Source organism: Trichoplusia ni, chromosome 10, assembly GCF_003590095.1.
Source record: "Trichoplusia ni isolate ovarian cell line Hi5 chromosome 10, tn1, whole genome shotgun sequence".
NCBI lineage: Eukaryota > Metazoa > Arthropoda > Insecta > Lepidoptera > Noctuidae > Trichoplusia > Trichoplusia ni.
The window spans coordinates 6,866,128-6,883,488 of record NC_039487.1 but is presented as its reverse complement, the minus strand read 5'-3'; the positions used below and the strand labels follow the sequence as shown (position 1 = coordinate 6,883,488).

Genomic DNA, 17,361 nt, shown 5'->3' with positions numbered 1-17,361 from the left:
AAAGTCGGAGCTGTAAACAGACAGACTTAGCATGAGAATTTGTATCATAAAATTAATTAACTTCATGCTTTAGTATGTTAAAAGATTTTATGAAAATTGACATCATAAATCATAAAATTATTATAATTGTCTGCAATGAACAACATCTCTGGGAGTGCAACAAATATAAAAAAGGTAAAAAAAATGCTTACTTTACTAATTTAATTTAAATATTCACACATATATTCGTCCTATAAGAAGATTGAACCTACGCACTTGGATAGGATTGACCTGTACCACCTTGACTATCGATGCAGTGTTAGCATATAAAAATAGCTCTATGTTTATGAAACTTACGTGTATTAGAGTGTGTATGATCCTGCGTATGGTCGTGTGCGGGGGAGGCGGCAAACAACAACTCAGCTTCGGGGAACAGCTCCGACGCTGAAGGGGAGTCCACGCCTAGGTCCTCGCATTCTTCCGATAGGGATTTCTGGAATTAACGAATAAATTAAGTAATCAATGAATATTTCAATGATCCAGCGTCAATTTTGAAAGAATATGATCACAAAAAATAAGTCTCCAGATTTAAAGTCATCATATGGTACTTCTGTAAGTAAATTAATTATTTTATAAGATGGTAGTTATACTGTCTCAATTTATGATGAAGATAAAGATATAATTTTCATGAAATAATCAAAAGAAACCTGTCTGGGTAATGCTACTGGACAAAAATTCACCTTTCACCCATCACAATTATCTTTAACATTACTTGTAAGTTCTAAGAGACATTTATTATTACTGGTCTATACAGCGTAACGATACAGTGGTGAAACTAATGATGTCACCATTGTAGCGCCATGCTATGTGTATTCTAGTGTATAATAAAGGAATAGATAGAGTTCTAGCTCTCACCTGTAACCTCAGTTCATGTTCCAGTATAGCATACTTGTGTCTCAACGCAGCAGCAGACACATGCGTCAGTCGATGTCTGTGGTGACCGTCCTTCTTTTGCACGACCTACGTCACAAATATCATGTCAGCATATCGTTTTACATGCCTATAATTGATAGTTGAAGGATATTTCCTCATTTTAAACCATAGTCTTTTATTTAGAGTATCAAACTTAGGGGCGTTTATGTTTCGTTTATTCCTTTGTTAAACATTTAACATTTTTAAGCATGAAGCTACAGTGATGATCGTTTCCAAAGCCTACAAAGATGATACCTGCTTGAATTACATGTTCAGATGACGGCAAAGCGTAAGCCTTTCCATTCTTAAACAGTTTTAGTATAACATCAATAATATACCTTATTACTATCACATTAAGATTAAATTTCACAACAACTAATGAAGGATTTCCAATAACAATGAACCGAATGAAGGGACATGCTTAATAATGCGGGAATAGACTTGACAATGGATAGTAAAGTTGACAGACGTCTTCATCATGCAAAAATTATAAACTAGGACGCTATAGAATGGTCTCGAAGTTAAGCTTACTCCGAGTTAGGAGTAATGACAAAATAAAATACAAAGACTAGGTAATGAAGAGGGGAGGCAGTAATTAATAAACACCTAATGTTTCGTCCGTGTCCGAATAACCGGCAACGAAGAGTACTCATATAAAAACGACAATTGCGTACAAATATATAAAATTATAACAGGTAAAGTATACCAGTTTGTTTGCCGCAAGTTATCGCTTTTACACGACATAAAATCAAAACGATACACCAACGAACGAAGAACAGCTGACAAAAATAAATCGATGCGTGCATTCTACTAAAGAGGCGACTAATCGTTTAGGTTATCAGCGTCGTTTCTACGATACGGTGTACCTGATGGTAGGCCTTATCGTCGCAATCTGACGCGTCAATATCGTAGCCGCATCGCGGCGAATCGTCGTGTGAATCGACCATATACGATTTTTTGGAATCAACGTCGAACATCTTATCAAAAATCCTTTGCGCCTCCATATCGGGACTGTATCGATCTGGGATCGGGTCCTGAAGTTGCAAAATGTGTGTCATACACGATATGCACGGCTATTATACAATTTGGAAGTATCAACATGTGTTGTCGAGTACACAAATTATGGTTGGAGGTAATAGTTAATCAGATATAAGTTTACTGATACTTACAAGTACAGTTCGGTCCATGTTGTCCGTCCTGACGGTTTCCTCGTAACTATACTCGTGCGAGTCGGTTGATTGTAGATGCCACGGGTCGGAAGCGTCAGGACTGGACCCTCGTTCTGGCTTCACACTTTGAGAGTCACGTTCCCGCCACGGCGAGTTGTTTTTACTTGTCTCGACTAGTTCTGGTGGGTTGGAGATGCCGGCGGCTGATGCTGTGGCTTCTGCGGCTTGAGATGTGGCAGCAGCTGCGAGGTTGAAAGCTTGCAGGTTGTGAAGTGCCGCAGCTGGGAGACGCACGTGCCGGACCCCTGGGCGAGTTATTACCGGCTTGAGCCCGGCCGGGCCTATGAGCCGCTGTAGTAGTAAAGCATTTGTCGTCCCACCCTCGCCACCGCCTACAGTTAGTAACTTTGGTCCTCGGTTTGTCACTATTGCTATTTGCTGGCCCCCTTTCACCATAGATACGGGCAAGATGTAGTTGGCGGGCATTATAACAGCAGTAGTCGGTTTGCCAGCGGTTCCTCTGGCGACGGTGATTGTTTGGCCGTCCGCAACGATTACGTTTCTTTGAGGTTGGGGTCGAGGTTGGGCCAAAGGAACTGGCGTTTCATTTTCAAATGTGAGTTTACGAACCACTTTCCGTGGACTGTCCTGAGGCGAATGACTATCTAAGCAGCTTTCGTTGCAATCGCCTTGTGAAGTGCCGCAGCTGCTGTCCTCAGAGCCCATTGTCCGACACGTCTCGTCCCCATGTATGGGACTCATTTCGCGTCCTCGACGGGAGCCACTTGAGCTCTTTTTACGTTTTGATGAGCCAGGATTTAAAGGCGGATTTGACCTCCGACGTGGTGCTGGTTTGTCTTTATCAGGTGAGTTTTCTACCTGCTCTTTATATTCAGCCAAGATGTAAAGAATCCTTTGCGTTGTTTGCTCATCTTCCAAAGGTTTCTGAGAAGATGTCTTTGGAGTTACTGTATTGAGTTTTAATGTGTTAGGTGGATTAGACGAAGCTTTGGGTCTCGATTTAGACTTCGAGCTAGATTTAGGCTTTGATTGGGTAGCCGGAGGGTCTGATGAAGTTGACGACGTCTCACTGGTGACTGTGTGAGGTATCTGACTGTGGCTTGAAGATGAGGCCGAAGACTCGGTAATCCCCGACGAATCTGGTGATCTGACGAAGGAAGATGTTGTAGGGGCCGGTGTTGCAGCTTTTCGGTTCACATAAGTTACATTTAGTGGTTGTGAGTTCCCGATTGAGTAAAGGACTTGATGTTGTGTGTGCGGAGCTGGAGTCGACCGTGTCGTCTCCGCAACAGTAGTGCTGGTCGAGGCCGGCGCGTCAGTGGTGTCGGTTGACGGTGTTCGCATTTTATTCAAAGCACTATTAGGAGTACTAGAACTGCCTGAGCTATTAGAACCATTCGAATTTGCGTTCGGCTGCACTGTACTTCGTTCTTTAACTTGTTCCAGTACTAAATCGAACTCTCTTAGTTGTTCTAAAGTCGAGGAACTCATGGACTCTGTTGAGGACTGACTTTCGCTCGGTGCTTTGGCAGGCCTCGGTGTTTGCGGTTGCGGCAGCCTTATCGTCTGCTGCCCAAGTTGTGGAGCCGCTGTAAGCACCAACTGCTGGTAAACAGGTTGATTGGTCCCACTGATAACATTTCGTTGTATTTGAAAGAACGAGGGTCTTACAACTCTCGTGCCACCAACCATTTGCGGCGGCTTACTCAACATTGGTAATTTTATTCTCATTTGAGTCAAAACAGGTTGCGTTTGTGTGGGATGTGTGTTATCACTTGACGCACAGACGTGTGAATTATTTTCTTCGGTCGTACTATCAGAATTGGTATTCGTTTGTGTTTGAGGTACGATCTTGATGATAGACGGCTCTATTTCGCCACCTTGGTTCACTTGGAACTTCACTTCGCCCTGTTGTTTAGGTGTATTGGAATCATCAAGCTCTGTACTGGGCACTGTAATTAGATTAATGGTTTGACCACTGCCGAGGTTCACAGGAATCTGGCGAGTGTATATCACCCCGCCATGCATGGTCTGAATGTTCATAGGGGCTATTGTCTGCTTCAACTGTTGAACCAAGTTCGACTGAGATTGCGAAGTCGGAGGAGATGTCTTTCGTAGCAGTAATGGCGGACTGCTGATTTGATTCATATGCTCTAAATTCATAGCGTTGTCATTTGCTTGGATATCCGGACTTTCACCGTTAGATGTTAAATGTGTATTGCCATTAGTAATCTCGTTCTTCTGACTACCATCCTGATATACCTGCTTTCCGAATGCTTGATTGAATTTTGGCAAACTTGTACCTTTATCCGCGATTATTGTTCTAGGCGCCGAGCTCTGAATGAACTTAGCGTAATTTTCTTCGTAGATAGAGCGAGACTTTATCTCGGCGGAGTTAGTTGGGTCTTTCGAATTGGCATTAGTAGAGGCTGGAGTTGTAGGACTGAGATCTTGCGTCTCTGGCTTTGATGGCGCAGGTTGTGTTGGCTGCGTGGGCTGTGTAGGCTGAAGGTTAGGCGTTTCAATAGGCTGCAGTCTTAGCACCATACTGCGCTGATGCGGGGCATTTAACTGGATTGCTTTCCCATCTGCAGATTTACAAACAAACTGAACCATTTTCTGTTCATTTCCATTACCTAGGTTCGTTAGGAGGTTCACTCTTTTTAGCAGTTGGCCGGCACTGGAGTTCTTCTGAGAGCCTGTGTTGACTATATGAAGGAGCTGGTTCCCTTGTTGTAGCCCAGCATCAACTAAGGACAGACCACTGAACGAATTTGTTTGGGTCGATGGGGTGCCATTAGCAGAGGTATTAGTAGTAGCCTTGTTTTGCACAATATGTAATACTGGAGTAGAATTCTGATTGTTCAATCCAGACTGTTGGGAGTTATCCACTAACGTTATTTGCTGGTTTCCTGCGGCGTTTTTACCTTGAACTATGTGAAGGACTTGCGGAGTGTTGGTCGTTTGCTGATTATTTTCAGTGGAATTTGTCTGGTTGAGTGGTGGTGGGAGAATTTGTGCTAAAGCCTGCTGTAGAGCCATAGCATTTATTGATGTTTTTTGGAATGTGTTCGAAGTGCCTTGAGCAGTTCCAACAGCACCTTGCCGTAGCTTTTGAGATAGTATGTTCACTAGCGCATGGGCTCTGTTAGTTGACGCAGTGTCTGTCGTAGGAGTGATACCTGCAGCGTTCATGGCATGAGCAATCTGATCTGGTTTCTCAGTAGATCCGTTTTGCTGTTGCGGTTGTTGTTTTGGTTGCTCTTGCTGCTGCTGCTGTTGTTGTTGTTGTTGTTGTTGTTGTTGTTGTTGTTGCTGATGCTGCTGCTGCAGTTGTTTTTGCTTCTGCTTCTGCAGTTGTTGCTTCTGCGATTGTTGTTGCTTGAGAAGCAGTTTTTCTTTCTTCTGCTGCTGTTGCTGAAGCTGTTTTTGCTGCTTTTGAAGTTGAATCTGTTGCTGCTTTTGTAGCTGCTGTTGTTGCTTTTGGATCAATTGCTGCTGCTGGTGTTTTTGCTGCAGTTGTTGCTGTTGTTTCTGCTGCTGCTCCATTTGCTGCTGTTGCAGTAATTGCTGCTTTTGATGTTGTTGTTGCAACTGATGCTTTTGTTTTTCTTGTTTTTCCTGTTTCTGCTTCTCTTGCAGCTGTTGTTGTAGTTTTTGCTTTTCTTGCTGCTGTCGTTGCTGTAGTTGCTGAAGTTGTTGTTGTTTTTCTTGCTCCTGCAGCTGCTGTTGCAGCTCCTGTTCTTGTTGTTGCATTTGCTGTTGCATTAATTGTTCTTGTTCCTCGAGTTGCTTCTGCTTTTCTTGTTGCTGAAGTTGTTCGAGGAGTAACTGTTGTTTTTCTTGTTCTTGCAGTTGCAGTTGCATCTGCTTTTCTTGCTCTTGCAGTTGCAATTGCATCTGTTTCTCTTGCTCTTGCAGTTCTAATTGCATCTGCTTTTCTTGCTCCTGCATTTGCAATTGCAAGAGTTGCTGCTGCTCTTGTTCTTGCAGTTGGTGATGCAGTAGATGCTGTTTTTCTTGCTCTTGTAGCTGCTGGAACTGAAGGTGTTGATTTTCTTGTTCATGTAACTGTTGTTGTAATATTTGTTTTTCTTGTTCGTCAAACTCTTGCTGTAACCGATTTTCCTGTTCCTGCAACTGCTGCTCTTGAGTAAGATGATGGAGGTGCTGTTGCTGGAATTGTTGTTCTAGCTGTTGTAGTTGTTGCTGCTGCAACTGCTGCTGATCCAACAGTTGTTGTTGCAATTGATAATCGTGGTGCGGATGTTTAAGATGAGGATACGTTTCGGAACTGTATTGTTTCTCTACAGAGTTATACATAATTTCCGTAGAATTCGGAACGGGCGTAGCGGTAGCAGGATTAGCGTCATACGAATAATCTATATTGTTTAACATGTTCCTATCGTACAAAGGCGGAGGCTGATCGTAATCATTATGTTCATCTACTTCTTCTTTGATCTCTGGTGTTTCTTCTAATTCTATTTTTATTTCAGGTTTTACTTGAACATCGAGAGAGTAGTTTTCGCCCATCGAGTAACTCATAGCTTCACGCGGCGGCGCTGGCATGGATTGAATATGTTGTACGTATTCCTGCGCTAACGGCATACTCAAATCAGCTGTTGTCAGTTCAGTATACTCAGTTTTTATGACCGATTGAGGGTCATCGTTAAGGCTGTTTTCTGCTGAACACTGAGATGGACTAGCGTCAGAGACTTGCGTGACTCTAGGGTCGCAAGTGACTGGGTTCTGTGCAGAGGCGCTGACTGGCAGCTGACCCACTTGGACCACGTTGACAATGACCTCTTGACGACGAGGCTCAATCCAGTCTGAACTCGTCAAACCAAATGGAAATTTCATAGTATCAAATAAATCATTCGAGTCAGGGCAATAGTTGTTATTTTTATCTATCCCCTTACTAAAATCAAAACTTAATTCAGTCATAGTCCTTTTGAAAAATGACTTTATTTTATCCTTAATTACAATGCATCTCATAGTCTGTTGTATTTTTACTGTTTCATCGCTTGTTCTAAAATTATTGCAGTCTAATTTACATTTACCATAATTTTCGGACAGTAAAAGCGGCTGAATTTGTTTTACGTCCGACAGAGTCGCAGCCGAAAATTTTACACCACATCCGTTCTCTAAATTTTTTATGACTCTGCCGGACCCCTCACCAAAACCCATACTGAAATTTGTTTCAGCAATATTGCTAGATGAATAGTCTGATTCGTTATACGTAGCTACAATTTCATCAGCTAATGTTTGGTTAGTGGGGTCGTGAAACGATGTACTGACGATATCGTTGTCAATAAATAAACATTCATCTCTCTCGAGATCACTTATTTCTCTAACACATGCCCCTTGTATAGGCCACGCGGTTAAAGTTTTTTGCACGTCTATATATTCTTTGTGAAATGGTCTTGAGTAACAAAATTTTACAGAACTGCAATAATCAAATAGACGTTTGAATTCTTTGCTGTATGCAGAGTCTTCCATTGTTGCGATTGTGATTTTAGGATAGTCTATATTCTTGCCTTTCCTATATTTCTTTTGATGTATCTTTATTTCTGTCATGTCAGCTTTGCGTTTCAAGATCCTTCTATATTTTGGATCGAAGAACAGACGGTTGAAGTCATCGGTTAATTTCTTAGAATACGTTATACTCGGTACGTTGAGTTTGATATCTATTTCTTCGACGTTACCATCGTCGCCAATTTGTTGAGTTATTTTTATTACGTCTTTGGGAATTTGATGTACTAAGCTATTGGATATAGTTTCTTCTTTCCGAACTGGGAATAGAAAACATGTTCGCATCTTGTCATCTTCGTATTGAAAACTGTTGATCACAACTGAGCAGTTGCTGGGTACAAGACTTTGACAAATGCTCGTTGAAATTTCTTTGTTTTGAATCGGTGTTAGTTCATTTGTATCTGATTCTGTAGCAACAGCAGTATTTGTCTCTTCGTTGATATCAACACTATCCAGAACTTGTATGACTTCAATCGGTTCGTCATCAATCATATCGATGTTTTCGTCTTCTAAAATTTCAATTACTTCTGTTGATTTCACGTTTTCATTTGTAATAAGAACTGTATCTTCATGTGTTATTTCTGAACTATCTAGAACTGGGCTATTTGATATTTCAGTCGTAATGTTCGTATTTTGTGTCAGTTCAGTAATCTTTGCATCTTCTGTTTCATTAACTCCTTTTTCCTCGCACATTTTATCATTATTAAGTACAATCTCACTCTCTTCCTGAGTTCCATCTGCTTTATTAACATCCACATAAACTTCTTCGCTCATTTTATCACTATTTCCTATTTCAACTTCAGTCAAACTTTTACAATTTTCACTGTCATGGACTACATTTATGCTAGTATCAGTTGAGTCAATTTCTATTTCTTGAAGTACGTTATCGATATCACAGATAGGTATTTGTTCGTCATTAATTTCTTCTGTAATAACTACAACTTCTATTTTGTCAGCATCTGAATAAACGTTTGTAAGCACTTCATTATTAGGTTCTGTACGTTCATTTGCTTTATTATTACTGCCTTCTTCAGTTAAGATTTTCAAATCCTCTTGAAGTTCTGAAAGTTCGTCATGTAATTCACTATTGTTACAGACACCATCATTAATCTTGTCTCTATTAACTTCTGTCTCAATATTGGTAAGGTCAGCTGCTTTATCTGTACAGACATTAGTTCTACTTTCGTCACTTGTGATTATGACGTCATTAGACAGTTCTGTTTCTTGAGACTGTTTTGCTTCTTCATTTATATCATCATCAACAACAACACTATCACTCAGTTCGTCGGCAATAATTTCTGTGTCATTTGCGACTTCAGGTGTTTCACATATTTCACTTGTTAATTTCATGTCTACTTCAGGTGTCACTTCTTCATGAAAATCATTATTGTTCGAAACAATTGTAATGCTTTCGCTATTAATGTCAGTGTTATCTGAGACTTCAGTGACAATATCTAAAACTTCAGTACAATTATCAAGGGGATGTTCTTCGCTCGTAATTTCCATTTCAACATCCGGCGGATCTGTTATTTCAGAGGTTAGTACTTCAGTTTGTATATCGTTGTTTTCGGGGTTACTATCTTTGATGTTATCATTAATATTGACTATTTCAATTTCAGTACTTTCAGATTTTTCATCAGCATCTACCGGAATTTGAGTAGTACCTTCTTCACTAGTGATTCTCACGTCAACATCCGGTTGAACTGTACTGGAATCAGAAACTTGAGCCGGCTCTTGTGGAACCTCTTCATGTCTTCCTACATCAATTTCCGGAATCTCATCATTACTGCATTCTACAATATTTTCTTTGTGATGACTTGTCTCTTGTGTTGTTCTATCGAAATCATTGATAATATTGTCACCCACCATCTCTGGTGTCTCTTCAAGGGGCACAACTGGAAGATCTTCACTTACACACATGGAGTCCAATTCAACCTCTTCACAATTTTGGCATTCATCATTTACTTTCATTTCATCAGAATTGTTGACCGTTATTGTCTCAACTTCTGGACTTTGCTGTTCTTTATCACAGTTATTTTCCTGATCATCACAGTCAGATTCTTCGAGTCTGACAATTTCTACGTCTACGTGTATTTTACGACTTTTATCAACTTCTTCGGACGGCTCTTTGTTCTCTTCTTCACACTGAATCTCTGTTGTTGCGTCTATTTTCAGAAGTTCATGAGCATGATCTACTGGATGAAGTGCAGCATCATCATGAAATACTGTAGTACTAAGGTTTTCTTCACAAACATGTTCCTTGAAACTTTCTTTTCTTGATTCCTCATTAACTGTACTATCTTCGCCCATCGCAGATTCGAGGTTCTCTTGAGACAACGACTGCTTTCTAAGATACATTGTAAATTCGGATTGAAAGCTATCAGTACTCTGGCTTTTGACCAGACTTTGTCTATCATACTCATTTTCATGAGAAACAGAACTAAGGTTTAATAATTCTTCTATATCACCGCTTTTATCAAGATCGTCACAGCCCGTGTCTTGGAAAGGGCCTTGACATGTTTTTTGTATTTTATGACTTATTGACTCTGATTCAGTAGACTTTCTTTTCAAATGATGTGTAGTAAGTTTCGCAGGTGTATGTAAATCATTTTGTTGAAAGAATGTTGATGCTATTTTAGTAAGAGTTGGTACTCTGTTTAAGCTTGTACTTTCAGTATTATTTTCATTGAAATCAGAAATCGGTATTTCAATTCTTTCATAACATGAATTTTTATATTGCATGTTTAAGTCCTTTTTAGTCAAAAACCATTCACTTTCACAGGCTGTGTTATTTTGGTTTCGTTTTTCGTGACTAAATATTACGTCTTTGTATGACGCTATAATTTCGAACGCTGTCATGACCGGTGAAGTGCATGGTTCATCATCATCGGACTGACTGTCGAAAGCGTAATCATCGTTGGTCTCGTAGTCAGCAAGGATCGAGAACGACCCACATCGGGACAAAGGTGGTACATCATCTCCCATCAAACCATCAGTATTTGTAACATCACCCGAGTTCGTCTCTGCATTGATTTCTGGATAAAATGTCTTACTGATTTCGTCACAACGGACTAGCTTGATAAAACATTGCTTCAACATTTTCAGATTTTCATACTGCCTCACAAGGTTATCGCACTTGGTTAGGTTCACAAAACATTCTGTTGGCTTGACGGCTTTCGTCGGCGAATCGATACAAACGAGTTTTTCAACAGTAGGATTTTTAGGAGATTCAATGATGGGTACAATTGGATCGACATTAGTTGGTAGTGTTGTTTCGTCGGGTAATCGATCTAAACCAAGGTCTTTTAACAGCTGGTTCTTGAAAACATTAATTTTATCTTCTGGAACATTTTCAACAATTTCAGCAGCTTTTGTATTGCTCGTATCAACTGCTTTCACACGATCAATATTAACTTCATTTTGTTCCGATTCTGTTAGAACACTTGTAATGACTTCATTACACTTAAGAAAATTTAATTCCGTAATGTCAAAATCATTCGACGAATCATCTATTTCAACGATAGGACATTCGGTTTCCAAAGCTTCTGTTACAGGCGTTGGAATAATTAGACTTTCTGGCTCATTTTTCTTTTCAATTACTTTGATAGCATCGGATTTTTTGGACGCTTCTGGATCTATTGAAGGAAGTTTAATTTCATGTAGATCACATAAAACCTCATCGTCAATAGGTTTTGGAAGGTATTTTTGTATATCTTCTCTTACTAATTTCACAGTACATTTCTTAGTGAATTTAGCTTGATGTTCAGTGAATAATTTATTTTCTATGTTAGCAACTTTATATTTCCCATATTCAGTGGTGAATTGTTTTATGGGATTTTCATCGTCGGAATCACTTAGTAGATCTATTGTCTCTAAGTTCTTATCCACTGTCGGCTCAGCTAACGAAATTCGCTGGATTCGTGATGACGTCCCAGCATTCGTTTGCGAGTCTTTCTCTGGTGCTTGTTTAATATTCAGTGTGTATCTTTGTCTATTCGATATATTGCTCAGGAGAACGGATTTCAATGCTGGGTCAGCGAATAACGTATCTATATTACCGTTCACTTGACCGTGGACAGTAGCTTTGAATGATCTTCCGGAAGGCAGTTTAATACGCACACATTTTTTTAATGGATCTCCTGTATGTAAATGCGAGAGATCTTCAATTTGTATTCCGTCTCTTATAGACTGGGGGATATCTAATTTTGGGCGACTCTTCCCTTGCTTGGTATTACCCCTCGCGTTTAATGATTTCGGTGATTTTTTCAATTGTGTTGACGGTATCGGTGTATCATCATCGTCAAGACATATTATGTCTGGATCTTGTTCGACATTTGCTTTCGACTTTTCAGACGTACTGTTACTTTCAGTCGCTTCATTCGTTTCTTTTGCACTGACAGTTTCAGTAACGGGTAAATTACTTAAAACAGGTGTTTCTTCAGTGATTATTTCAGGTGGATTAAGTACAGATGTTACTTCAGGTTGTATAAATAAGTTTTCTTCACGAACTGGACTAACAATGGCTTGACAATCCAATTCAACACTATTATTTGCCTCTTTCTCTAGTTCTAATCTCTTCACATAGCTTTCAATTTCTTCAACGACCTCAGCGTTTGTCGTTGCTTTATCGGGATCCGTACTTGATATTACTTCGTCTAATATATCTTTGACAGTGTCTGCTGTCTCATTCAATATATCAGCTATCTCTTTCGATGTCATGTCAGGTTGATCTTGGCTAATTATGCTGTCATTAGTTTGAAACAATTGGTCAAATGTGTCCTTAACTAAAATGCTCGGGCTAGAACACTCGTTATCACTCTTTGTTCTATCCATCTCTTTCTCTTGTACTTGATTGAGTTGAGACAAATCTGTCGAAGATATTTGATGATCAACTGGAGACATAATTTCACTGGCTTCGAGTACCTCCGCTACAACACTAGCCGGTATTTCTTCAAGAATGTCCTCAGGTTTAGGTATTGACGACTTTGATTTATTATTTTTTCTAGTTTGCGATTTATTCGCTTTACTCTTAGTCTCCTCTCTCGTTTTAACTGTTTTATTAAGCGTTTTTCTTGGAACCTGTTTCTTGGCGGGTCGTTTATTTTTCACGTCATTTTCAGGAGCAGTAGTAGTGGTTATGACACTTTCCGGTACTTTTAGTCGAACTTTGGTGTTTCTGGGCACAGCATCCTTTTTCACGAGATCTATCTTGCTTTTGTCAACTTTGTTCGACGATCGCAATAAAATACGTCGGCATGAGGCCTTGCCTTTGTTCTCTTTACAATTCCCGTTGTTATTTATTGTCTTACCCATATCCATAGTTGTTTGGGGTTGAGTCAGAATTTTTGCATTTATAATAGGTATTTGTAGTTTATCTTGAATGTTAGTTACTACAATAGTCTGAGTGTCTTGTATTACTTTTGGGATGAAAATAATTTTCTTGATAGGCGCATAAGTGAGCGCTATCGGTTGGTTGTCGCTACGATGAGAGATGTTTCTATTCAGAATAGCTAACCGTTTCATTTTCAATCGTTCTTGGTCTTTCGAATCTTTTTTAACTTCAAAACCGACTTTCGTCGGGCTTTTGGTCTTGGGCTCTACTTTTTCAGTGAATCCATGTTTCTGATTTTCTTGGACTTCTGATAACACTTTTCTTTCGCAGTTCTTGTTGGCATTGATATCAGATTTCTCTTTGTCTTTCGATGTTAGATCGTCTTTAACATCACCCAAGTTCGTTTTAGGTTCTGTTCTGACGTCATTCACATCCTTAGTTGCTGCCTTCTTATCTATGACGTCACTAAGTGTCTCTGTATGTTTTACGGGAGATGTTGTGTCAGGTTTAGTAGCAGCAGTCTTTACTGGCTCAGCATTCTTAGCATTCGTTGAAGCGACAGTCATTGGAACAGTGATGGCATTGCCTATGATGAGTGGGTTGATAACTGGAGCAGCGAATTGCGTCGTTTGGTATATCGCCATGTTAGGTTGATTATACGCAACGTAAGTTTTCTGAGGATAATTGGTCGCTCGAACCGGTGTTTGAATAGCACAAGGCTGATACACAATATCTGAGCCTATTAGGACAACATTCTGTAATGTAGTTTGTTGCGGAACTGCGGCTGTAGGCGCAGCGTATGTATTATTCTGATCAACAGGTTTCAAATCCGGTTTGATTTTATAACTTGCACTTTTATTAGGCTTTGGTATCGTTATAACTGTTTTCAGTGCAGTCTGACCCACCTTAGTTGCGGGTAAACTTGGAGCATTCTGAACGTTATTGTAATCTGTATTGATAACAGTCTTTGGGTTGGCATAACCAATGCTTGGCTGGATCTGATCCAAATTATCAAAACTCTTTACTGGTTCACAAGTCACTTTCGATAGAGGTTTTTTCTGTGTAGCGTCTATTAACGCTGAATTCAAACGCTTATCCTCTTGTATGATTTCAGCTGTTAATTTCGGGTTTTTTAAACAGCTCATTGGCGCCCCGTAGTTGTCATCATCAGACAATTCACCGATTTCCTGTCGTAAGTCATCGTCCATTAATTCTTCTAGAAGATCGTAATCTGAATTTCTTATCCCTGAGATGAATGGGTCATCTTCTTTCGGTAAAGAACAAGTGAATTGTTGATGTCTATTAGTCTTTTTAAGTACGTCAACTGGTTCCTTCGCCGAATGACTACGTTTTTCCGATTGTTTACCTACATGACTCTGAGCTGTGGAAGTGCTGGAAAGATTTAGAGCCTTCGTTTCTTTGGAAGAACTGTTCTTGCTGCTTTTGATAACGCTTTCTGTGTTCGATCGCCTCAGTGTGCTAGACGAATGCGCGTTCGGAGTTACGCTACCCGATTTTGACTGTGATTTCGACTGATCGGTATTGGAATTAGGTCTAACTATCCTTTGGTGTCGAAGACTTTCTAACAACGTCTTGTTATACGAATCTTTGTTCAAGGCCATATCAAGAGCGTTTGGGCCTCTGCTCGGGGTCTTATGCGACAGAATCGCGTCCATAACTTTCTCCCAATCCGTACTCTGCTTGCCGGCACTAGATTTAGACGAACTAGCTTTCGACTTGCTGGTCTTAGGTTCAACTTCACTAAATATTTCTATCTTCTGGATCTTTTGATCCATTGTCTTAGCGTTCATTTCAGTCTTGCCAATGTTAATTGGTTTGTTCTGCAACCTAATCTGGTTAAGATTCGTCGGCTTCCCACCTGGACTAGGTTTTGTCTGTTTTACGTTTACGTTGCTAAATACATTGTTCGGTTCATCTAACATTCTGTTTTTGTTCTGACTAGTACTGTAGTTAAGGGCTGAGCCTGTTACTGTTTGAGGAGGTTGAATACGTTCTTTGACAGTCTCATTTTTGTTTCGAGGGTGGTTCAGATTTTGTTTGCTTTGCTGTCGCAAGAGCAAAAGGAGTTCTTGTTGGTCTCTCTCTGTTAATGAAGACACCTTATTAGGCGTTGACAATCTTTCTATTGGCGACGTTTTATGACTTTCGGATTTCATCTGAGTCTTGGACGAATTTGGCTGGATTACATTCGTGTTTAAAAGATTCTCTCTAGCTGGAGTCACAGATTTTGCTTTTTCAACTTTCCTCCCACTTTGAATATTGTCTTGAAAATTACTTTTGTCGGATCTAGATGTAACAGTTTCAGATTTCGGTTGAGATGTCTTCGCAGTTCTTGTTTCAGACGAATTTCGACTTAATTCCGTTGAAGCAGGACAATGCTGAATTGCTTTACTCTGATAATCGATAATGGCGTCAATAACTTGTTTTGACTTCAAATCCAATATTTTGTTCTTGTGTAAATAACTGAGGCGCGAAAATGTGTTTAGTGAAGTATCAGTTTTCTTTGTTTGTTTGGCACTTGGAGATGTCTTGGGGTCAGCCTTAGCAGGGGGCAGTATGGGCGTAACTCTATGGATGGGTTTAGGCTCTTTCTTGACCGATCGGGACTCTTTAGACTCTGCGCCCGCATTTATAGACTCTTGTAGTTCTTTGAGAAAAGCATCGAAATTCACACTTTTATCTTGTTTGTTCGTCGGGCTTGATTGAGGTGGAGGTAATTTAGGTTCTGAGTTCTGTATGGTACTTTTTGGTACATACGGCCCTCTATACATGTCTGGTATCAATTTCTCTCCCGCCTGCGGAGGTGGAAATCGCATACCAGCTGGAGTGTTATGCAAGGTATTGCTGGACTTTGGACTAAATTGTATAACAGGCCGTGCGATGCCAAAGGCTTTAGCGTGTAGTAGACTGTTCACTTCACTTCTGAGTTCCGCGAGTTGGTTTGACTGAGTTTGATTGATGAAAACTTTTGGTGTTTGAGCACTTGGTTGAGGACTGCACGGAGTCGGCTGAGGTTCTGGAGTTTTAATGACACTAGACTGAATATTGGAAGTTTGCGTATTTGGCTGTACTGGACTCTTTTCTGTTTCACTTAAAGTCTTTTGTCGTCTAAACTGTATTAGTTTTGATATGCTCTTCTTTACATCTTCTGTGACAGTTGTTAATTTACCTTGGTCTAGTTTGTATTCTGTTGCAGTGTTCTGATTGGTCGTTGTGTTTACCTGCGGCACCCTGTTTGTTTCCTCTGGGGTCTTTTTATCACTACATGGAACAGTCGGCGAGGCAGCAGCTACTGTACCATTTGCAAAAGGCTCATTCACTTTTATCGCTGGCTTCTCTGGACTCTTCATGTCATCCATGGAGAATAGGCCATCAAACAGTACATCATTAACATTTTCTTCAGAAGCTAAGGAGTTCAGTGATATTTTCTCTTGACTGTCATAATCACTATCACTTACAGGTACCTTAACTTCTGGTTCTTGAGCTGGCTTCCTGGCATCAACAACTTTCATACCAATAAGACTGGATAAAGAAGATGGTTTAACTTCAGCGGGTTCCTTCTTCTTTCTTTCACGTTTTTCCTTCTTTTTCGATTCTTTTTTCCTTTCACTGCTGTGGTCTTTAACTTCGAGAGGATCTTTAGACTTTGTTTTGGATCTTTTCTTGTGCTCTTTACTTCTTTCTTTACTATGGGGCCTTTCCTTCTTCTTTTCTATCCTCTTTGCTTCTGCGACGAGGCTTAGTGGGTCGCAATCGTCATCAGAGGATAGTAATTTTGGAGTTTTCTTTTTGTTTTTCTTCAGTCTCACTGCAGTTGTCATTATTTCTGCTTCACTCTCCCTTGCGCTGTCTGTCCTCTCTGGGTCGTCTGCATCCTGCCAGATCTCTTCTGGCTCTTGGTATTCTTCAACCATATGCTCATAGCCTGTTGACAATATTTTATTATTATTAAATTATTGTTGTTTTAGTTAAAGTGCGAAATAGCTTATCTTTTGAATACATCATTTCAATGTACAAAAATATTACACATTTTGACCAAACAGTTTTAAAATTCAAGTGGGGTGCAACACACTCCACATTACAGCAAGCGGCCACTCCATACAAAATAATAAAATGACGTTACCACGACGTTAACAAGAGACCGCGTCTATATAAACAAGTGTATAAGGACTGTGTAGTACATACATCATCATTAAATGAGCCTTAACTAACTTACTCCTTACCGTATCATTGTCATCTTTCTATGGAATAATAAAAAAACTGAGCAATGAACAATAGATGTTATCCGACCTACCTACCATTCTCTGACCTACCGAATACGCACACAAAACTTCA

General features: G+C 40.0%; 1 protein-coding gene across 2 annotated transcripts in view; it reads right to left on the bottom strand.

Moving 5' to 3' along the window:
* LOC113498257 overlaps positions 1-17,361 on the bottom strand; it is a 39,173-nt gene that overhangs the window by 3,534 nt on the left and 18,278 nt on the right. For both annotated transcript variants that reach the window (XM_026878203.1, XM_026878204.1), the window contains 3 exons: positions 2,121-16,951; positions 895-999; positions 337-472 (listed from right to left, as the gene is read on the bottom strand). In XM_026878203.1, the coding sequence (XP_026734004.1) occupies positions 337-472; positions 895-999; positions 2,121-16,951 (15,072 nt within the window). The remainder of the gene's footprint in view (positions 1-336; positions 473-894; positions 1,000-2,120; positions 16,952-17,361) is intronic.